Raw genomic sequence first — 24,855 nt, forward strand, 5'->3', positions numbered from 1 at the left:
AGTCGTTCTTAGATATCATTACGAGGTTTCTCAAGGACGTGCGTCGGCCACTCATTTGGAGTACCCAAACATAAAAGTGCACTAAACTTTACCATAATTATCCACTTGGAAACAAAAATGGGTTTCAGAAAGCAATAATCTCATACAATATTCGTAGCAAAGTGCATGGTAATTTGGCAATAAAAAAAAAATTCTGGCCCATGCGCTTAGGTAAAGTAATTAGGTATAATTATCGATCATGGTGGCTGTAGACTGTAGTGATGGTGAAATGGGTTGTCGGGTGGTTGAAGGTGCATCCACACCATGCTACACCCCATGTATCACTGTCTCGTGGCATACTGACAATTTTTCTGTCTTCTCCTTCAATATTTTACCAGGTGAATCTACCTATCCCCCTTTTTTAATTCAATCCCATAATAACAAAGTCATCTCTCAACTAAACCACACTGCTTGGGATTACCCGGACGAACACGATGTAAAAAATGGAGTTAGAATTAGATTAGATCAGGGTTCGATATTCATAATAGTAGTTCCTGGTTTAAACTCTGTTAGACTGAAGTAGTACCAGTCACACTACCATAGAACCTTCAAAGTACTAGTTGCTTTGGAATAAGAGAATATACTACAATTCAACGGCCTCGATTGCTTAATAATTGGTTGTGGGACCTCCAATAATATACTCATCGTTTTAACCATTTATATCAATTTGACCAGAATTTCTTCCCTATTACAGTAACCTCCCGGAACTCGGGTAGCTGCCGGGAAATGTATCAGACGGCCCGGATGGGGTCCAATAATTGCAGAGTGGGACCCGATCCAGGTTTGGAAACTGGATCAGAGTCGGTCGACGTGGGACTTACGTTATTAAATTATGTCCCTTATAGGACAGGCCAAGTAGAATTGAATTCAGGCTACATGGACAATATCATATCTTCCAGTTTTTACTTTTTACCAAGCAAGATGATGAAGAAGAAGAAGAAGCAAACTAATTTTAAAGAGAGAGAGAACAATTAATAATTGACCTAGTATTAAGGTCGGAATTACAAATTATAGACTATAGTTTTTATAGCTAAGGTGAATTTGATGCAGGTGATGAGTGATCTGGATGGTACCTAGAGGGCACCAACTTCGACGAGCTTGGGGACGAGGTGGCCAGTGAGGTGGAGGGCCACCAGGGATTCGAGGCCGCCGACGCAGGTGCCGCCGATGAAGACGGAGGGCGGGATGTTATTCCGGGGCTTGTCGTCGTCGACGGCGGAGGAGGAGGGAGGGGGACAAGGGAGAGCGGCGATCTCGTGGTCGTCCAACTCGATGACGGTAGGGTGGACCCCAATAGTAGCAAGGAGCTTCTTCATGACGTGGCACATGCAGCAGGAAGTTCGGCTGAAGATGATGACGGGGTGCTCGGAGATGAGGCGGCGGATGCGGGTCTCGGCGGACTCGGCGACGTCGATGGAGAGGGAGGAAGGGTTTGGGGTAGGAGGGGAGGTGGATAGGCCGAGGTGGACGACGTCGTTGGAGCAACGACGTAGGCCCTGCATCGCCGGAAAAGCCAGAGGGAATTGGAGTGAGGGAGAGAGAGAGAGAGAGAAGTGTGAGGTGGTGTTGATGTCAACGGCAAGGCAGAGCGGAAGTGGGTGTGGGTGTGGGTGTGGGTGTGAGGGAGTTGGGGGTGAGATTTTATAAATGAAGGAGAGGGCTAGGTGCGCTTGCTTACATCACAATGTACTGTGTTTTCATACTTCCTTTGCGATCGAAGGTTATCGTGACATTTCGATGCCCACGCGCTGCTATTCTGTTCCGTAATGTCACGATCGATCAGATTTACACACACGAAAATGTTACAAATCTCTCGCAACTAAGAATAATACAAGATTCAATTGAAACATCTGAATCTAATAGCGAAACGTTGAGAATTTCTATCTTGTTAAGTTCATCATGTTTTTCTATAGGGGAGAGAAACCTCTCCTAAGATTCTAATCTGCCTAGCCTATCTAAGCTTTCAACAACAAAGTGACACGTAGCCAAACTTATATCAAATGACCTATAATAAATTTAATTTTTTTTTATCTCCATTTTTATTTGAGTTTAGATTGCCGCGCTGTTGGTTTTGTTTCACTCGCTTTCTCCCTCTCTTGTTCTTTGGCTACCCTGATAAAGTAAAAACACAAGCGCATCCTTTCTACAGAGGTTCGTATATAGATGAGCTTGAATTGAATCAAGAATTACAATGGTCAATCATTGACCGTCACACAAATTTTTTTTTATTTTTTTTTAAATAAAATGAACAAGGGAGGTTCTATTCATACCTCCAAATTTGGCATTTGGATCTCCCCACTTAATAGACCTCTAACTTACTTTTACAAATAACTATTTTGCTATCTACACCTCTCTAATCTTCCTATAATGCCCATAGTCCAATAAAATCAATAAAGGCCCCCCATTTTTTTAGATTCTATTCATACTTTCAAAAATCATTAGTTTGACCTCCTTTAGTTTTTGAATATTTGGAATTGCAGCAAATTTTTTTTTTTTTGGAAGTTCATCCTCCATATACTAGTTACAGAGGTGCTAGCACTTTTTCAATGAATTGTCGACTCTTGGTTAGGCAACATTGCTCATCATCTTGTACAAATATGTTTTCCAAGTATTATTTTCATTGCATTTAGATGTCATTGTCCCTAAACTGATTCAATAGCAACTTGAAATGAACATGGTTCTTTTGTTTTAGATATGTATGGGATAGTGGAGGAAATTACAATAATTAACCGTGAGTCTAGTGCATTCTCTATAGATTTATATCATAGGGTTTAATTTTTCATCATATCTATAGAATAGTTCCACATAAAATTGCTCTGACTAATGATGTGCGGGAAGATCTTGTATACAACTACCCATTGCTGCGTTTATCATATAAATGTGTTAGAGTACTACTTTTTGTCGCCGCTTGTTCACATGTTTGTTTGCATTCAGAATGAGTAGGGCTTCATCAACTGAGATGTCTTTGTATTTTCCATTATCTCTCCTTTTATTTTTTATTTTTTATTTTTTATTTTTTATTTTTTATTTTTTATTTTTTATTTTTTATAGTGCAGTGATAGATCTTGTAAATTTTCAGCTGTGTGAGCAAGGAAGTTTATCACTTTACAAGGACAAAGTCAAATTCTGAAAATTTTGACTACAACGTAAAATAATGTTTGGTGATATATATTTTAGCGTTTCTATTGGAGGAGAAAGTTTTCCCCAAGTTGAAGAGTATTACTGTTCGTAGAGATAAGAAGAGATTTTTTTTTTCCTTGTTTATGTCTTTATTGGTAATTTGACATGAGTTGACAAAGTCAACTATTATTTGAAAAAAAAAAAAAAAAAAAAAAAAGAGGTCTAAATACCAATATTAGAGGTATGAATAGAAGCTCCCGATGAACAATTCTTAAATAATTCTTCACTAGTGAGACTCACAAAATAAATTGTTTCATTGTCTTGTTGACATTTACATGTCTTGATCCTTTTAACATAATTGATTAATTGGTTAGATATTCTACCATTCCAGAGAGCAATGAATATATAACCTGAGCATATCAAGATAAAACACAATCAGTGTGATTGTTTTATGGGAAAAATGCACAGTTAGTGGCTGAAGACTGTCAGAATGATACCTGAACTTTTAAACGTATCAATGTGATACCTGGACTTCTATTTTGTTGTCAACGTTATACCCACGTCAAGTTTCCGTCAATTTTGATCACGTGTGACGCACGTGAGGCCGAAATGAGGGCAAAAAAGACTTTTCCACTCCATCAAAATCCTAAATGAATAAATTCAAAATTGAAAATAAAAACAGAATAATTTATTTCATTGAAAATAAAAGATGATTAATTTTTTTTGCTTTTTCTACTAACCAAGATCAATAGAATATATTCTTAAAAAAATAAAAAATCTCAATCCGATAAGTATAAACCTAACATTTCTTCATGTTCATATTCTCAAACCCAGAAAAAAAGCAAAAAACAAAAAAAACAAAAGAAATCCCAATTGTTCATGTTCTTGAACCCATTCATGTTCATTCATTCATTCTCTCGCATAAACGTTTTTGCCTCTTCCGAAAAGGAGAGCCCTTTCTCTCTCTAAAGTCCAAAGCCTTCAACTTTTCGCTTATGGGTATTGAAGCCACGAAGAACACAAGCAGAATTGTTGGGTAGAACGAAGAATCATCATCCTTTACCTTTCTATAAGTTCCACTGATTGTTCACGTATATTGGGTTTTCTTTTATTTTTTGAATATTGGTTTATATATTCACGATGATAATCAGCTCTGGTGTTCATAGCTAGCTGGGCTCTCCGTCCTCCTTCCTCAATCTCAAGTCCCGCTTTGAGTACCATGAAAGTTTACAGAGAACCCAATGCAAATCCAAATCTCAATCCCAATCTCATTTTCAGTTTCAATTTCGTCCTCCAAAATGAAGGACAGAGTCTTCTCCAAAATGAAGATCTGAAATCGGCGATGGAGTGCCAACCTTTACACAAGAACAACAACTACCCGAACCCAAATGGAGTTCTGTGACGACTTGAAGGTTGGGAGAAAGATTGACCATAGGGATGACAATGGGGCGGGTTGGGGATGGGGATCACAATACCATCCCCATCCCCGAGGTCATTCTCTACCCCCATCCCCGCCCCAATCCCCAATAAAATTATATTGGGGATTCCCCATCCCCATCCCCACTGGGGACTAAACCTCCAAACCCGCCCCAAATCCCCAATAAGAATTTAATAAATAAAATGTTTTTTTTTCTCATATTGCCTTTTTTAAAATCAAAATCTACAACAAATAAATTTAAAACATGATTAAATTCATAAATCATAATTCATTGAGTGCAAAAGTCAAAACATCATTAAAGTAAAGTAGTAAATGTATATATTTATGATTTATATTATAAAAAATAAATTAAAATATATATAGTTAAATATATGTATATATTATTGGGGCGGGTTTGGGGATGGGGATCACAATACCATCCCCGCCCCATCCCCAATCTTAGATAGCGGGGATTGGGGATCCCCATCCCCATTCCCCATTTGTCCCCGAATTCTCCCCCCATCAGGGGAGGGTATCCAATGGAGCTCCGCTCCTCTGGGGATTTTTGCCATCCCTAATTGACCAGTACATGAAGCTGGCTCCTTTTGAGGGAGATATCGAGTTGAATGTGAAATTGATCGAAATGTATGGGAGGTGTGGGAGTATGAGGGATGCACGCAAGGTGTTTGATAGAATGCCTGAGAGAAATTTGAGTTTGTGGCATTCGATGATCAATGGGTATGCTTTGAATGGGAAAATCGGCAAGTGAAGTTAGAGAGTGGTTGATCGAGGGGAGAGGAAGAAGACGAGAGGTGGAGGGGTGAAAAAAATTTAATTAAAAAAAAATTAAAGGTAAATGGATCCTTTTTATTAAAAATATTTAAAATATTTTTACCAAAAAAATATATATTTAAAATGTCAGTTATATGGGCAAATCAGTCTTTTTACTTCCATTTTATACCTCACGTGTCTCACACGTGGTAAATTTAACGGAGTCGTGACTGAAACTTGACGTGGGTACAATATTGACAACAAAACAGAAGTCCAGGTATCACTTTGATACGTTTAAAAGTCCAGGTATCATTTTGACAGTCCTCAGAGTCTTCAGACACTGAGTGTGCTTTTTTCTCTTGTTTTATATATATCTAGCTGTTCGTTGCTATCTAAGTTTATAAGATAAAAATTAAAATTCTATAAAATACAAATAAAATTCTACATAGGATTATAATATTCTTTCAAGTACTTCTTGACAGAGCGACGACTGAAAGAGATTATTGATCGATGATTTAGATGTACGTTATAGATATTTATACAAAATATCTTATTTCTTCTTAGAAACACAAATGAAAGACTGTAAGATTAAAGTATGCATGACGTGTAGTAAGGGCCATACGTTTCCGGCCTTCCCCCTGGAAGATGATGGTTTAGATTGAGTCGAAGCCTTGAAGTATAGGTTCACTGCTTGACTTGAATGAGGAAAGAATGAAAGATAGTACGAGCCTATGAGGAAGCACGAATGAATTATTGGAAGATGGGGAAGTAGATCGACGAGCTCAAGGAGCGCGTGGGAAATCTCGGGTATTGCGATACAATGCGGTAGCTCGGAAATACTGGACATTTGCCGGTGGATTTAGCGTGGAACGGTCACATGGGGGGGGGGGGGGGGGGGGGGGGGGGGAGGGGGGAGTGATAGTCATCGTCAGTAAATGAGGGTGACGTCAGATTGACTTAGACGTGGAACGGTAAAGATTGAACCTTGACGTGACCAAAAGCACCCTGTGTAGTTAAAAGAAGGGCCAGCTGACGTGGACTATGTGTTTGCTCTGGTCCCACTCCCATGACATAATCATCGGAGCTATATCACACTTTCCTCGTCATGATGACGTTCCCCCTCTCCGACACGTGGCTTTGTCTTTTACTTTCCTTCAGGCATGGAGATTGTGGGCTTCAAAGCAGGCCCCGCTCTCGGCTGTAAGCAGCCCAGCCACTAAGTTACCGCCACGTGTCCCTCATGTGCCTGTGTGTAGTTTGATCCTTGTTTTAGTGGGGGCTGTGGTCCCCACCATCATGGACTAAGCGCTTTGGGGATGTGAAAGGTGCACCGTCGATGGTGGTGAGAACGGTGTCTGCCATATGATGTGTTGAGGGGATTGCGTCACACGTTAGAATGGCCTACTTTAATCAGAGGTTCACAAATTTAAGCTTCCCTTCTAAATCTGTGTTTCTGATTTCTCCAAATAATTCTCGAAAAAGTTTGTATAAAACTAGGGGATCCATAAAATCATGCATATTTATGTCACATTAACATCAAAACAAGGATGCGAAACCCACCATTGACCGTTCCAAGCTCTTTTTGAATAATTGTTAAATCGAAACACTTAAATACTCTCTAAATATGTTATGTACAATTATCTTATTATATTATAAAAGAAATTAAATAATAATGATAGTTGAATTTCTCCAACATAAAATCAACTCACAAATTTTCGTTCTTAATAGTATAAATATGATCATTAATTACGTTATCATCATTAATAGTTACCCCTTATACATTTTTCAGGTAGTAATCCATAAATAGCTAGTGTTACCGTAATTGTAATAATCCACATTTGTAATCGGTTAATAACAAACTTAAGTGGTCATTAGCAACTGGTAGTACAAACAACATGCAAGAAATTCTAACCAAAGATTGAAAAGAACAGAACAACAAATACAAATCATCGTGTAGTATACGTACTCTTGCAGATTAGTCGATTAGGCTATCATTTTCGACCTAAGATCACATTAATATTAATTGCTGACAGTGAGGTAGTTAGTATATTCTCCATTGAGATCCGATTAAGAAGGTCATGCATGCTTATTAACTCGGAAAATGAAACAGAGGGGAAATCTAAGATCCACTCCAACCCTAAGTACTTATTCATTTATTCTGGGCAAGTTTCGTGATGCGATTTGTAAGAGCATTGCATTAGGGACCAGACCTTGAAACTTATTCTGGTTTTTCTCCACTGGTGCTCAATATCTTCCCCATTTGTTCGTGCTTTCAAAGTCAACCCACCCATTCTATTGCTTATATTCATTATGTGTGAATTTCAAATTTAATATTTTGTGCAAAAACATAAATTATTTTGATCGTGACGCACAGGATGAGTGAATCTGAAAAAGAATTATTTTATCAGGAGTGGCGAGTGGAAAAGTTCTGACCTAACTTTCTTTATCAAGTGAGTGACGCAATATTGGTGTGATTAAACAAAGGGATGCATCATGCATGGCCTTAATTGTTTAATATTATTGTTATATAAACCAGAGAAAGAACTCATCGATCATAAAACACTAGTACACAGAATCATGACAGTGCAAACGAAAGCGTGGACCAGAAGAAAAAATTAATACAAATAGATGTGCTTTTTGATCTGATAGTGATATTAGAATGGCACCAGGTCAAATCTGAAAAGCTAGCCAAGCCAGCTGCCAGAAACCCTAGCCTTACCCAGATCACGAGCATCGTCATGTTTAGCATCAGCAACTGAGACTCGCTCAGAGAATTGCTTTGCTGGTGATCCATCAGTCTGATAAGCGTGAACCTCAATTAATACTGGGCGGACAAACACTCTTAAATCCGATATCGCCAGAGACATAATAAAGTCGGTTCTGAACTACCGGCTGCAATGAGTAATGCCATTGCAGACGAGGCTTAATTGCAGCAACTAGAAAACCTTTACCTTCCTGTTCCTTCCTTCCATGTCAATTTCTCTCTGACGGGGCTCGTGTTTTAATAATTAGTCAATTCATTTCCGGATTTTTGAAATTATTTTTCAAAAACTTGGGTATCTGTATCCAACTTCTTATACATTAATTTGATGCTGTTCGATTCTTTGAACCCGGTGGGTCCCGTCGTTGGGTGTTTTGATGAGCTCAAAGTGACAAACACTGTGTGATCGATCGATCACTCAAAATGCTGACTAATACGTAAGCAGATTTCTAATTTTCTATCTTATTGGTTTGTGACTGCTATGAACTATAGAATAGAATAGTATATGATTTGGTGAGTGATCCATGTTTTTTTTTTTTTTTGAAAAATTCATGCTGCATTTCATTACTAAGTCAAGGAGTTACAATCATGGTTCAGTACATCAATCATGGTGAGTGATCCATGTTGTAGAACACCGATAGATGTCATATAATTTCCTTACAAGTTTAAAATACAAAATCAAAATTTCTATAAATAAAATCATTTTAAAAATTGAAATACAAGTTTATTTATTTAGATCAACTCCAACAGTTTTTCTATAATTTCTGTATTATAAGGAAGCAAAAATCAAAGTTTTTTCTTCTCAAACTCCAATAGATTCCCTATTTTACAGCAATCTTTAAAATATTCTCTATAATTCTTCCTTAAAATTTTAGAGATTGCTGTAAATTTAAGGACTTTGGTTTTCCATTTCCTCACTATCCCTAAAATGGAGATAGTTATAAAGAATCTGTTGAAGCAAAAGAAACTCATTTTTTTCTAAAATAGAGATAAATTAAAATATGGGAAAACTATTGAAGTTGCTCTTATAAGTTATGAATAAATTCAAGCAAAGTCATCATAATTGGAACAAATCGACATCATCGAAATATAATAGTGCGGCCAAATTAATTTGTAAGAATAGGAACTTTTGCTGATAAAATTAGACTAGCAATTTGTAACCCAACATATGAATTATCTTGCTCTATTTTACTCTAGCATCTTCTAATACTTACTTGACATCAGCATGCATGCATAATTAAGGAAGAGGGGGAAAAACCCTAGCTTATTGCCTGCCGACTTTGGTTAAGTATACAAAAGGGTTTTGGGGGCAAACTTTATCTAAAAAAAGCATTGTTCGGGACCCAGAAATCACGTAGAATACATGTAGTGGACAACAGAATAAGGTCACCATCTTCCTCAGTACCTCTTCTAGCTTGGTGTGTTATTAGAAAAGCCATGACGACACATCCCTCTGTCTCTCCTCGATCACTCTCTCTCTCTCTGTCTCATGACCTTCTCTCTCATATAATTAAAAAGCTAGGGCTGAGTAGTGTTGAGTCTGTTTTCGACAACTTGACACCATTGGTGGGCTCCCAAACGCGCTTAGCTCTCGTCTTCGTCACCAATTAAATTGGTAATGGTTGCTTCATATTGTTTACGATGCTAAGAATCACTATTAGCGGCTCATAATTCATCGATCCCATATGCAATATAATCAAACACACGTCTCTTATCTCAAATCCCAGCCTCATAAATCCTTACTTTACTCGCTTTGGTCTTTACCATCCAAACTTAAACCAATTGCTTAGAATCACGCGTACCACTCATGGATTAAAGATTATTAAGATAATATAATTGGCTTAAGTTGGAACTTGGAATTCTGCAAGTTTAATTTCATATATATGTAAGCTTCATCTTCCTCGATAAAATAGTAGTTCTAAATATATAGCACGTGATCATATGCATTCTTTGGTCTTTATTTAGATTATGTCTTTTGGATTCTACTTGACAAGTCTTTCAACTATCTGTCATTCCTTCATTTCTACACCTCGTTGCGATTTGCCTCATTCTCCTGCTTGTTTGCTGCACTACACGCCTTTGAGTTTTGGACTTTACTAGTCGTTGATCAGTTCAAAATTTTAGATTCGGTACATCGAAACTAAAGGCCCTAGTGTTTTCACTGATAGAGCTCAAAATCCAAAGCCCGAGGTGGATCGAAAATGGGGTGGTGGTTCATTATCTATGCCCAACTCTAGAGCAAGTTTTCAAGTTTTAAGATTACAACAGAATCTAGCCCCATGTATATAAAATTGTGTACAAAGGCTATTGGAAGGAGCGGTACTTTAGTACAACTGCAGTGCCACGTGTGTGATACGATCAGCTAATTAAGAGGTGACTGGAGGTATTTTAGAAATTTCGTGGGATAATAGGCCCAGTTTGAAAAACAATTTTTTAGGTTCACCCCTAGGGTGAATGAGCTCATTCACTATCTCTTGCGATTAACGTATAATAAATTTATAATTTTCTAATCCAACCATTCATATTGTATAACGTAATATAAAGATTAGCTCTGTAAAAAATCAATCAAATTGAAGACCTTTTAGTTATTCATTTCTATGAAATACATGGACGGTTTACCATAGTAGTAGTAAGTGTTGTTAGAACCATCCATTTGTTTTATTCAATTAGATAATTAAATGATTTCCGATTCGATTGATTTTTTACAGAAATAATCTTTAAAGGATAATTTAAGATACAGACCGTTAGATTATAAATTTATTAAATAAATATATGTTAATTGACAACGGGAGTGAATATGCTCATTCACCCTAGGAGTGAACATAAGAATTGTTTCCAGTTTGAAATAGAGTTTGAAATAAAAGATTAAATATTAGTGAAGGCATCATATTATATGACACGGCAGCCACACTCAAGACTTTTTCTATTGGAAGAGAGCACAATAAGAGATATCTTGTGACATCAAATGAAAATATACTTTATGGTTTGAACGTATTATGAATGTGAAGACCAAAGTTTTGCTGCCCTCAAGCCTTGATTAATGAAACTATAGATAAAGAGAGACATAGAGCCTGAACTCCATATTACAATAAGTAATGTATTATAACATGCACCAATTAGCAAAGAGTGCACGACTGACTACTCTATTTGCTTTGATAAAGCGTATGAACTATGAAGACATTCCTTTATTTCATTGGTCTTTAAAGTGAATGAAGACTTCGGTAGGATTTCATTTCACCAGATTAATTGAGTCGTAAGGATTTAAGTAAACAAATAAACAAGACATGCAAGACATATACATGATATCATTTCTCAAAAAGGTCAACAAAAACTGGCATTAAACGCTCTACTTTCGTTTATTTCGAGTTTTATTTTACTCCACCTTACAATCATCTATACCAATATAATCTTAGCTTTGTGCTTTCGTCAATTTGATTGTCTCAAACTAAATGAAATATGACTGCAAACTGCTTTTGTTGAAAGCACAACTTTTTAAGTTGATGTCAAAATGCTGGCGTGGGGTCGAGAAGTCATCTAAGCACATTTTGTATTACGAACTGCTGTGAACTCTATAGGAGAATTGACCCTAAAGTCTAAACGTAGGGTAGTAGGATATAATTAGGGTTTTTGCTGAGAGCTCTATCTTCAAAACTGGATTATATGTTGACATAAAAAGAGGTTTTCGGTGGCATGCTTTTGTATTTATTCATAATACACACACACACACACTCTGTATGTGAGGATTGTCTGGTTTTTTTTTTTTTTTTTTGAGTTAGGACCAAAACGGCTACCCTCAAGCCTTAACCAATAATGAAACCATAGAATACAATGGGGGGACAATAGAGCCTAAACCCCATATAATAATAAGCCTGAAGAGAATGTCCTGAAATAATATCAGAAGTCTTAACTAATCCTATGTATTCTAACAAGCACCATTTAGCAAAGAGTGCACGACTGACTACTCTATTTGCTTTACAATTTTGTCGACATACCAGAAAGATAATGCTCACGCAAAACCATAATACATTAATACCAACTTTCTAACTATGTTGCCACAGAAAAATAAATTCGGTGACACTTGGTTTAATCTTGCCACTAGGAGGCTGCGACCATTTGACGATGCAAGGAACTTACCGCCGTCCTAGGCCAGACACAGCACTCAAGGTGCACATACCGAGACAACTCCTACCTCGCCCTACTAACTTAGAATAGGACATTATTAAGGGCATGAAGCCACCTAAAGCTAAAAAACAAACAAAATGCAAAAAAGAAAAAGCAAAACAATTGGCCCAATAAAGAACTCCCTGGCTCAAATACCCTAAGGCCCAGATGGGGATATGCACGCAGTCAGTCACCGCAGTGTCCTCCACCGGATGGGGCCACACCGTCCTGGCTGCCAAAACCCTACCCCCCAAATGCAATTTTGAGATGGTCAGAAACCGGTGACAACCCCCAACACCTGCCACCATGAACCCATCCACTGATCTACAAAGCATTGGTCAGAGATCGAATCAAGTCGCATAAAAATTATGGGCGGAAAGCATAAAAATTATGGAGTGCCTCTTTCTTGGATTATGAAGGAAGTCTCTGGTATGGATGGGGATGGGGCATAATGACATGGAGCTTTTACTCTCTTGTTGTTGTGTGTTGCTTGCTTGAGAAGTTGAGAATTACCGTGACCAAAAATCTTTTTGTTTGTTCTTAGCAGGTTTCAAGTTTTTATTTTTTTATTTTAAGAGGATGATCTTTCTTCGGAATTCTTAATCTCAGCTTTCAATTTTTAGTCTCATTCTAATCATTTTGTTCTTACAAGATGTTCTAGTCTATGTCCCCCCTCGTCCATCTTATATCTTCTTGGGAGAAATATCACTTTGGTCATCGAACTATGGCTCGTTCGACACTTTGGTCATCCAACTTTTAAAAACTTCATTTTGGTCATCGAACTATATCACCGTATATCACTTTGGTCATTCCGTCAATTTTCTCCGTTTTCTTTGTTAATTCTAGGGGTATTTTGGAGATGAAATGTTTTACCCACCATTTTTATAACTTAATCCAATTTTCCCCGCCTAAACATAAAACTTCATCCAATTTTGCCAACTTTTCCCTCCTTTTATTGGGTCTTTCTAAATGTACCCAGCAAATATCTTACTACACCCAGCAATATAAATTATGATTATTATTTCCAGTATTACCCCTTATATTAATTTTAGGAAAAAAAAGAAGAAAAAGACGAACAATAAAACACTGCACTTGCTATACATCGATGGCGGTTTTCTTCCTCTTCCATTATTTCTTTGTTTTCTTCTTTGATCTTCCCTTTGTCTGTCTTCCTCTCACGTTTTGGAGCCAACAACTTGAATTGCTCCTCTTCCATCTCAGCTTTACTTTCATATGATATATATGTTGATTAACTTTTCAAACTGGTAATCATTCATATTGATATAATTTACACGTACAACTAATGAACAACGGGATTTATGCTTTCAGTATTAAAAAAAATAAAAAATCAGTTTCAGCCAAAAGAAAAAGGAAGAAGAAGGTATTCTAGAATGTAAATAGGAAAACACAAATATATATGTTTTTCATTATGCAGGGTATTATATGACTGTCAAAACTCAAAAGGCTTGGGGTAGAAAAACAGAGAATATCAGGAGATGGAGTTTGGGGGTCACCAATGTTTTTTTTCTTTTTTGATAAGAAGGAGGTCACTCTTTATTGAACTGAGGAAAAATTACATAATGCCAAGTTCTGCTGCAACTACAGGTAGTAAAGGAGTAGATGAAAACAAAAATTCCTGACAAGTAAATGAAGCATAGGCTGCCATCAAATGTGCAACAGAATTTGCACTTCTTCTAACATGTACAACTTTCAAAGCCTGACCATGAACTAAAGTCTCCACCACGTCATCGTATAAACGACCCAAAACAGAGGAATTAATACCAGAAGGTTGGAGAAGGTGGAAGAGTGCAGTCTAGGGATATTCAGGCGAGTTTGAGTTTTTTTTTATATTATTATTATTATTTTTTTCAAAATAAAGGATAATATTGGAAATATGAAGCAAAATATTGAAATGCTGGGTACATAAAGAAATTTGCTGGGTACATATAGCAACACCCCTTTTATTCATGCATTCATCATCAGTAATCAAAGCATACAACAGAGAAAAATAATCAAGTCAGAGAATGATTCAAAGGGAGGGAATATAAGAGGAAGAAAAATATTGATTTAATAAATCAAGGAATCATAAAAGGAGGGAAAAGTTGGCAAAATTGGATGGAGTTTTATGTTTAGGCGGAAAAAATTGGATTAAGTTAAAAAAATGATGAGTAAAACTTTAAATCTCCAAAATACCCTTGGAGTTAACAGAAAAAACAAACGGAATGACCAAAGTGATATGGGATGATAAAGTTCGATGACCAAAATGAAGTTTTTAAAAGTTGGATGACCAAAGTGTCGAGCGAGCCATAGTTCGATGACCAAAGTGATATTTCTGCCTATCTTCTTTTTCTTTTTTATGGGCAGTGGGTTCGTGAGGAGGATAAGTGCGTGCGTGAAAACTGTTAAGAAGAAGAGGTTAATATGGCCAAATTCTTTTACAGATAGAGCTTTTTGGGCCTTGTTGTTTGGCCCAGAGCGATGAGAAGGTTCTAGAGCGTTGAAGTGTCTGCCATTATCACACATAGACAATTGGGAGAAACTTCTTACAAACTGGAGAAACAAGCTGACTATCAGGACTTTCTCTCTCTAGAACTTTCTCCACCGCCTTATATTCCCATCTAATGTCTTCGCCACATCACCAACAAACTATCTCACTGAAGATCTCAACTTTCACTATAAACCCAACTCTTAAACCCACTCAAAGCTCAAATCAAGCTACCAAACTCGTTCAATTTCATCTTTTGTAGGTGAAACCATGGAGGGAGTAGCAGTGAAAGAAGAAATGATAGCTTGCACAGTTGGCTCATCGTCTTCATCTTCTTCAAGCTTGTCACCGCGGCCGATGGAGGGGTTACACGAGTTGGGTCCGCCACCATTTCTCACTAAGACGTTTGAAATGGTGGAGGACTCTTCTACAGACGCCATTGTTTCCTGGAGCAGAGCTCGCAATAGCTTCATCGTTTGGGACTCTCATCAGTTCTCCTCAATTCTCCTTCCTCGCTACTTCAAGCACAATAATTTCTCGAGCTTCATTCGCCAGCTTAATACATATGTAAGTAACAATTCTAGCATTCTTCTTCATATTTGCTTTGCAGAATTGAACCTGGGTTTCTTGAAATTGAACGAAATAATAGTACCCTTTTGTCTTCTGGGCTGCTAGAAAGTTTTGAAATTTAAGTTGTTAGCTCATTGATGACTCTAGCGGTTAATTTGGGTTTTCGGTGTTAGAATTGCTTAGAAGTTGTTTGATATAATGCCTGATTGTGTTTCAGTTCAGTATTCTTTGTTACATATGCTAGCTGATTAGATCATTGTTTAGAAATTTTCAAGGGTTGCTCAACCGAATTTTCACATGCAGGGTTTCAGAAAGGTTGATCCGGATAGATGGGAATTTGCGAATGAAGGGTTTCTTGGAGGGCAGAGGCATTTGTTGAAGACCATCAAGAGGAGGAGGCATGTGTCGCAGAGTACGCATGAAGGTGGAGGAGGAGCTTGTGTTGAATTGGGACAGTATGGGCTGGAGACTGAGCTTGAAAGACTGAAAAGGGACAGAAATGTGTTGAGGACTGAGATAGTGAGATTGAGGCAGCAACAACAGAATTCGAAAGAATTAGTCATTGCGATGGAGGATCGGTTGCAGACGACTGAGAAGAAACAGCAACAGATTATGAATTTCCTTGCAAAAGCACTCAAGAACCCATCTTTTATCCAAAACTTTGCTCAGAAGAGAGAGTTAGTTGGTGTTGGTGTTGGTGTTGAAATTGGTCGAAAACGGAGACTAACTGCTAGCCCCAGTGTGGAGAATTTGCAAGAAGTGCCTACAGCCCATGTTTTGGACATGGCAGCAAGTCAAGATCAGGGGGAGTTGTTAACCATGGAGTCAGACTTTGAGTCACTTTTCTCAGCTGCTGCTTTGGACAATGAATCAAGCAGTGATATCAACGGCTCTAATCTGACTTCAATACCCACAAGTGGTGGTGGCAAGTTGGGCGCTGTGAATGAGACAATTTGGGACCATCTGTGGAGTGATGAGCTCATTGGTGGAAATCCAGAGGAAGAGGTTGTGGTTGGGAATGACTCTGAAATCGATGTGGAGGTGGAGGATCTGGTTGCTGATCCTTCAGAATGGGGTGAGGACTTGCAAGACCTTGTTGATCAAATGGATTTTCTGATCAAGCCCAATCCTTGAGGATGATAACCAAATGTCAATGACTTTTTGATGAAGATGTTGTGTTCTGATGAGTCGGTCCCTGCAACACCATTCCTTGCTGATCATATTTGGTATATCCTTTATTTGGTTTTGTTTTTTAATTAGTATGTGTGTTCTTTGTTGTGAGTGAGAAATAATGTATGATTTCTGATGCAGGGAATGGTGAATGTTGCAATGGGGCCGATACTTGTTGCTGTTTTTATGTATCCTTTAGCGATTATTATTTGGTTTTTTAATACATTTGTACTTCTAATTCTATTCTATTTTGTTTCTTCTTTGGTGCTTTGCAGGAGGAAGAGAAGCCTGTGGAGTCGAGTAAGGAGGGGTCGTTGTACTCATAGTTTGATCTAGCTTCTCACTGGAGTTAAATCAGTCTGTATTCAGATTTGTTCGTTCATGTAGTGCTGTAGGTAGCAGTTAACCAAGTTGATATAAGTACATAAGAAGAGTTGTGTGGAAAATGAGAACTAGATAGTTTCACCATTGTAAATGTAGTTGAGTTCACAATTAGGTAAATTGTAAGGGCATGTCATGTACTCTCAAAGCTGGTCTATAACTGTTAGAGTTTGCTTAATTTATAACTCTTCTGATCTAATAGAACTCCTCTTCATTTTCAGTAAGTGTTACTTCATCAGTACTAATTAACCATAATTGGCGACTTGAGTAACCTTACAAACTTGCATTTTTTTTATTTGCAGACAAACACCGAAACTTATTTATGCTAAATGTTCATAATAAATGCTTTGTATTCCCATGAAGTCCAGATGCTGTTATCAAAAGGTTTCACAAGGGCCTGGATTTTACATCAGGAAACTAATTTTAATAGTATTGGACCTTGTTCTTTGGGTTTGAATGGCTGGGCTCTGCTCTCCAAAGCAACCCAAATTGACAGAAAAAGAGCAAAAAGATCTAACGTATCCCATCCCGTGCAGAAAAAGGACCATGAGTATGACATACAGAAAAACAAAAGCACATATATATATATATATATATAGAATAAAAATTTCCTGGGGACACATGCACATGATTAATCGCCTATTTTATATGCTTTGACTTTGAGTATGTGAAGACAAACGCAGAGAGGAAGGAATCGAAACCATTGCTGATAGAAGAACAAAGAAATAGATTCTCATCTATCTTAACTGGACAAACGAGTGAAAATAAGAAAATGATAGCCCTACAAATGAAGAATTAGAAAATTGAAAACCCCATTGTTCTATACGAAGGTCTCATTCAATAAGCTTGTCAGTTATCAAGAAGATAAAGAAGATTAATGGACGAAAACCCAACCTCTTTTTGGTTCCTTGTACAGTTGTACCAGCTTCCGTAGCTCCATTACGTGTTGTGCCATATTCTTTCCCAGAGAATGGTTCGATTGGCAGATTATACATCATACATCTACAGCTTGAAGGGTGTTCTATAGTGCTTAAAATTAATGCAACAATTTTCGACTCGATCTTGTTGAAGAAAGTCGACATCATGTGTGCCTCTTCAAATTAGGATTTTAGTCGTAGAGTTGTAATAGGAGAAGGTTCTAGATTCATAGTTATGATCGGATTCTATTACCTTGCATGTATTCTGTAACTCTCTATATAAATGGCTCTTATTATCAATAATACAACACAATTCTCTCTGCAATTCTATTTTCACTTAAAAATGTTATCAGCACGAGCCCTAACCCTAGCCCAAAAGAAAAAAAAAAAAAAAACCCTAAAACAAAAAACCCGTAACTCCTTCACCAAGCTGCCGCAAAACCCTAGCTATGCTAGCCTACCGCGCTGCAGCCCTGCCCCCTGCCTCAAGCACCGCAGCCTCCTACAGCCTCCCCACTGCGCACCTGCTGCCCATGCAGCCCGCCAACCTACCTGCAGCTCGCCTGCACAACCGCTCACCCCCTGCGTCCCTGCACCCTGCTGCCTGTTGCTGCAGTTTACTACAACACGCCTGCTCCAACACCCGCGTGTTCTCAAGCCCCAAAACATCAAGTAAGTTTTGTGATTAAAGTTCCTATTTTTTTGTCCTTTAAATTCATTTATTTGCTGCAGAATTTTGAAATATATGAACATGGTTTCGAGTATTTAATAAGCAGAATTGTGGGGATTCACGCTTAACGAACTAAGAGCGTTCGTAACCAATGAACTAAGAGTGTTCATACTAAACGAACTAAGAGCGTTTGTAATCAATGAACTAAGAGTGTTCATTCGGACTAAGAGCGTCTGCAAGCATAAAATTGTGACCATATTAAAGCATCATTGTTTGGTCTAATCAAAATATTCTTGGAAATTGATTTCTTGGTAGCATAGCTCAGAAATCTTATTTTAGTTTTCGTGGAAGTTTAGCTCTGAAACTAATATATCTTCTCTTTTTATTTTCAGGATGTCAAATGAACCTAGACTCGACTTTTCCATGCTTGACTCAACAGGCTCGGATTACCATAGCTGGGTAACCGATGTTGAGAACCACCTCACTTCAAAAGGAATATTACCCATAATCCAGGAACTTAACCCAGATCTCGTGTTCACACGAACACCTACAAAGCATGCTCAAGCTCTTGATGCGACGTCATATGAACAAAACACTCAGATTGGAGTATATGTCGATCAAAGATGCAAGAGAGCTATGGGTAGCGCTGGAAGAGCGCTTTGGCAATGTCCAAGATTCCCTCCTCCCTGACTTAAAGGTTCAATGGAACAATATGCGCTTCGCTGAATTCAAGTCTGTTGCTGAATACAATTCAGAAACTCTTCGCCTACAATCCATGTAGAGATTCTATGGACAACCTATGACAGAGCAAGAGCTAATTGAGAAAACTCTCTCCACCTTCCCCGTTTCAGCCATTGCGGTATTAAAGCAATATCGTACCGAGGTCATTGCTGGACGGATCACGAGGTTTCATCAGCTTATCAATGTTATATCTGTAGCTGAGAAACATGATAATATACTTGTGAGGAATTATAATTCAAGGCCTATTGGAACTAAGAGCGTTCATGAGGAGATTTATAATGCACCCAAATGAGGGCGCAAGGAGCGGAACCCTAAGAATAAGGGACATGAGGGACGTATGGATCCATATAACCGCCCAAACCAGGAAGGAAACCGCAAATTTGGTGCGGATACACGTGGTGGTAATGCCACACGTGGGAGAGCGGGTCGTGGTATCCCTGGCCGTGGTGGTGGCGCCATGGGTCATGGTGGTGGCACCAACCCTCCTAGGGAACGCCCACAACGTGCACCTCAATTGAAGGGAGGCAACCACAATGATATGTGTCATCGATGTGGATCAAGTGAGCATTGGTTCAAGCAATGCAAGGCAAGCGAGCAACTAGCTGCAAGATATAGGGCATACCTGAGGGAGGAAGAAGTATACCTTGTAGAAGAAGAAGAAAATGGTGGAGACGTTAATCTCACCATAGAGGACTTCAAAGCTAGAGATGAAGTGCACAAGGATGCCGCAGACTTTGATTAGAATAGTCCTTTTATTTTTCAAGAACTTTGTAATGGCAATATGCCTTAGTCAATAAATGACACTTGTATTAACTCTTTCTCAAGTGGCACACCCAATGAAATATGATGTCTAGGAAAGTAATGGAGATTAGTGGTACTTAAGAGAGCCTCGCTCCACCAACATCTCTCTCTACTTTCCTGGTCATATTTGATTGGAGTTACCAAACAGATTGAGTGACTACAATTTGTCTAAGTTTGATTTTCTTATTTTGGATTAGACTTTTTGGGACATTTGATGTAATCATTGACTATTTTATTAATAAAGTATCGTATTATTATTCAATGTCATGGACATGTTTTAATTCTAAATTTTATTATTTTTTCAGTATGTTTCTTGGAGAGTTGGAATGCTTTGTTGATAGTGGCACCACACATACTATATTGCGACATAAACAACTATTTTTATGGATGACGCCTAGTCGATCTTCAGTGACTACGATGGCTGGACCATCACAATTGATTCATGGTCGATGACCAGTTCAATTTATGTTGCCAAATGACACAAGTATTAATGTCACCGAAGCTCTATATGCTTATAGGGCTGGAAAAACCCTGTTGAGTTTTAAAGATATAAGAGCTAATAGTTTTTATGTGGAAACACATTATGAGAATTGACAAGAGTTCCTTTGCATCACCTCTAATGACTACGGACATAAACAAGTATTATAGAAACTTATGTGTCACTCTAGTGGGTACGTTGTATGCAACCACTATTCGAATTATTGAATCCAACCATGTCATGAGAGATAACTTATAGGATTCTGACACATATAAGCTTTGGCATGACCATTTGGGACATCCAGGTCGTAATATGATGATCCGTATATTAAAGACTTCACACGGACATCCATTTTTCAAAACGAAAAGAAGTTTGAACCGAAATTCGGTACAAGGTAGGGCTGACACCACCTACCCCCTGTGGCCCAAAAGTGGTATTGACGCCACAAGTGCCTCCTTGGTTCTTTTTTCTACTTCTAAAGTCAATTGTGACTTTGTGGCTCAACTGAATTCTTCTCTGGTTGCTTCTAAAGCCCATCTTTCGTTTTGCAAAGCCTGCTCTTTAGCAAAATTATGATCGAGACCATCCTATGCAAAGGACACTAAGGAAAATATTCCATTCTTACAACGAATCCAAGGTGATATTTGTGGACCTATTCAACCAACTTGTGGACCATTTAGATATTTTATGGTGTTGGTTGATGCATCGACACGCTGGTCACATGTCATGCTCTTGTCCACAAGAAATGCTGCATTTGCTAAACTCCTAGCACAAATCATTAAATTAAGGGCTCACCACCCTGATCATCCCATTAAGTCAATTCGTCTTGACAATGCTGGAGAGTTTACATCAAAAACATTTGATGACTATTGCATGTCCATAGGGATTGAGGTTGAACACTCTGTTCCTCATGTTCACACCCAAAATGGTCTCACAGAAGCTGCCATTAAAAGACTTCAAATGGTTGCTAGAGCATTGGTTATGCGCACCAATCTCCCTGTTTCTGCTTGGGGCTATGCAATATTGCATGCACCTGTGCTTATTCATCTGAGACCTACTGCCACTCAACCCTTTTCTGCGTCCCAGATGGTTATTGGATATGAGTCTGATGTCTCACACTTACGCATATTTGGGTGTGCAGTTTATGTGCCAATTGCGCCGCCACAGTGCACCAAAATGGGTCCTCAAAGACGATTAGGCATTTACGTTGGATATGACTCTCCAACCATTATCCGCTACTTAGAATCCTTGATAAGCGATCTATTTACCGCTAGATTTGAGGATTGACACTTTGATGAGACAGTCTTCCCTTCGTTAGAGGGAGATAAGAACAAGAAAGTTCAACAGGAACGACATGAATTGTTGTGGTCTGTCCCCACTTTGTCTCATCTTGATCCCCGAACCGCACAGTATGAAATTGAGGTTGTTTGGACCCAAAATGTGCATTTTGGCATGACAAGGCACGTCTTGGAGGAATTGAGCCAATGTCAGTGGCTCAAGCTATATATTGTCGACAAGTTCGAAATATATATTTAGAGGCTAAATAAAGCCTACTATGGAAGCATGAAAAGTCAACTTTAGCACATTTTCCTACTTCGGTTAGGAGAAACCGAGCTAAACAAGGAAGGAGGGGCGGCAGACTAACCAAACGAAATCCAAATGAGTTAAAACTTTCCAGATTAAATATAGAAATCCCAAGGATCATTTCTTATGAAGAGTTCCAGAGCTATTTTTGAGTGGAAGGCCTTCAAACAATCAGTCCAATTTTCTGCAGAAGCAAAACAGGAAAACTGGACCTGTAAGAGGTCCAGCAGCGTTTCTGGCCCAACCACTATACCAAAAGCTCTGAAATTTTACCAGGATGATCTACACTTATAGTGGAACATTTGTTATGAAGAAGTCACGGTCAAAATCTGAGTTCTTGGTGGAGATATAATTGAAGGAATAAAGGAGCCGAAAGTGCTTCCTTATCTCCAAAATTCATCATTCCTTATCTCCAATTATGCTTCCTTATCTCCTTATCTCCGAAATTCATCATTCTTTATCTCCAATTATGCTTCCTTATCTCCAAAATTCATCATTTCTTATCTCCAATTAATGCTCCACTATCATTTGTTTAATGCCAGCTGCTTTGGCAGGGTAGCCTATAAATAGAGGTTACAAATTCATCACTATACACAATTCACTCATCAATACATCTCTAAGATGATCTAAGTCTCTCTAGAGCAAACCTCTCTAAGAGCAACTTCTCTCCTTCTCTTTCTCTTACCGGTGACCACGCTCCTAGTCCTAGTCTTCTCAAAAGCCGACTTTCAGAGCTACCAAACCCTCTGTCAACATACTTCGGTCCTAGTCTCCTCGGGAGCCGATTGTAGTACCATGACCACAACAGTTACGGAACCAGCCAAGCAAGGGTAACGCCTTCACAAACTAGCCAAGCTAAAGTCACGCTTTAGCAAGTTCTTTCTACTTCCCAGTGGTTCTCGCTTTGCTCGATCTACAACATCGAGTATCGATTGTGATTTCAAGAAGATTGGCAAAAGTCCTCATCACGAGGCATAAAGAATCCCACGACGAGGTTGGTGCTTTCCTCGTCCACAATCGCTTGAAAGAAGTCAGGTCAAGGGACACCCCCGACGACCGCACCTGAACTGTGCTAGCACGCCCGTGCAAGAAAAGAGACTGTTGACCAGCTGCAACAAAACTGGAGCCAAACATAGGTGAGGAGAATTCTCGATCTTCAGAACGTAGCAGACTCTATGCCTGATGCGTTTTCTGATATCGCTAAAGTAATAAGATCACATTTACATGCTGCAAACGTGCCTGCAAGGATTGATGTCCCTAAAAATATTGGACATGGCGCCACCCCTAGGGGTATTAGGCATGGTGCCGCCACCACTAACGGTGATGGCAATGTGGCTCAGGCCGGGCTCCCAGCAAGGAAGCGTGGAAGACCCAAAGATTCGATGGATTCTCGCCCGAGAAAGAAAGCGAGTTTGGCATAAAAAGATCCATTAATCATCGACATAAATAATCCGCTTCATGAAGACATTCCGAATTATGGTTACGTCCAAAAGACATCATTGGGGGCACTCCAGTGTTAGAACCAACTCCAGGGAATAGGGAGATCTCCATGAATTACACTAGTGTACATGAGATGTTGAATCGAGACTCTATTATCCTTGATGATGTGTTTGCATATTCTATTGCTCAAGGAATTATAGAACACGATATATCGAACCTCGCTCCGTTGAAGAATGTCAACGAAGAGCAGATTGGCCTAAATGGAAAAATGCGATCCAAGTTGAATTGGATTCACTAACAAAGAGACAGGTATTTGGGTCTATAACGCTGACACACCCAAGTATAAAGCTTGTTGGCCATAAATGGGTCTTTGTTAGAAAGCGTAATGAGAAAAATGAGGTTGTTAGATACAAACCCCGCCTTGTGGCGCAAGGTGTCTCACAACGCCCTGGAATCGACTACGAGGAGACATATTCTCCCGTAATAGACGTTATAACGTTCGCTACTTTATCAGTTTGATAGTTTCCAAAAAACTTGACATGTAGCTTATGGATGTGGTTACAGCACATCTCTATGGGGATCTAGATTCAAAGATATATATGAAGGTTCCAGATGGACTTCAATTACCCAAATCAAGTGGCTCTAAACCACGGAGCGCTTTTTCAATAAGATTGAGACGCTCAATATATGGATTAAAACAATCCGGACGGATGTGGTATAACTGTTTAAGTGATTACTTGATTGGGAAGAGATATGTCAATAATGAAATATGTCCATGAGTGTTTATAAAAAGGACAAGTTCCAGATTTGCAATTGTAACAGTTTATGTCGATGACATGAACCTAATTGGAACTCTAGATGAGTTAAAGGAAACTGCTAAATACTTGAAATCTGAATTTGAGATGAAAGATCTTGGGAAAACACGGTTTTGTCTCAGACTAGAACTCGAGCACCGTAGTGATGGGATTATGATCCATCAGTCAGCATATACTCAAAAATTACTAAGGCGCTTTAATGAAAATAAAGCAAAGCCTGTGAGTACTCCCATAATCGGCCGTAGTCTTGAGCCCGGAAAAGATCTATTTCGTCCAAGGGATGAGGACGAAGACTTATTAGAGGCTGAAGTGCCATATCTAAGTGCAATAGGCGCATTATTGTACTTAGCTCAATGCACAAGACCGAACATCTCGTTCGCAGTAAACTTGTTAGCTCGACATAGCTCTGCACCAACACGCCGCAATTGGATTGGTATAAAGACAATCTTTCGATACTTAAGAGGTACGATTGATATGAGCTTATTTTATCCCTACAGATAAAAAAGAAATAACGGAAGTGTGGGATCAGACCCC

The 24,855-nt window shown here is 38.7% G+C and overlaps 2 protein-coding genes across 2 annotated transcripts; one reads left to right on the forward strand and one right to left on the reverse strand.

The window, feature by feature from the left end:
• Positions 1-961: 961 nt before the first annotated feature.
• On the reverse strand, positions 962-1,666 carry LOC112173286 (glutaredoxin-C6). The gene has a single exon (XM_024310892.2). The coding sequence runs from the start codon at positions 1,539-1,541 to the stop codon at positions 1,113-1,115; it is 429 nt and encodes a 142-aa protein (XP_024166660.1). The 5' UTR covers positions 1,542-1,666; the 3' UTR covers positions 962-1,112.
• A 13,237-nt stretch (positions 1,667-14,903) lies between these two features.
• On the forward strand, positions 14,904-17,053 carry LOC112174783 (heat shock factor protein HSF30). Its single transcript, XM_024312593.2, has 2 exons — positions 14,904-15,321; positions 15,628-17,053. Exons 1-2 carry the CDS (start codon positions 15,025-15,027, stop codon positions 16,456-16,458), a joined length of 1,128 nt encoding a protein of 375 aa, XP_024168361.1. The 5' UTR covers positions 14,904-15,024; the 3' UTR covers positions 16,459-17,053.
• Positions 17,054-24,855: the final 7,802 nt, after the last annotated feature.

Source organism: Rosa chinensis, chromosome 6, assembly GCF_002994745.2.
Source record: "Rosa chinensis cultivar Old Blush chromosome 6, RchiOBHm-V2, whole genome shotgun sequence".
Classification (NCBI taxonomy): domain Eukaryota; kingdom Viridiplantae; phylum Streptophyta; class Magnoliopsida; order Rosales; family Rosaceae; genus Rosa; species Rosa chinensis.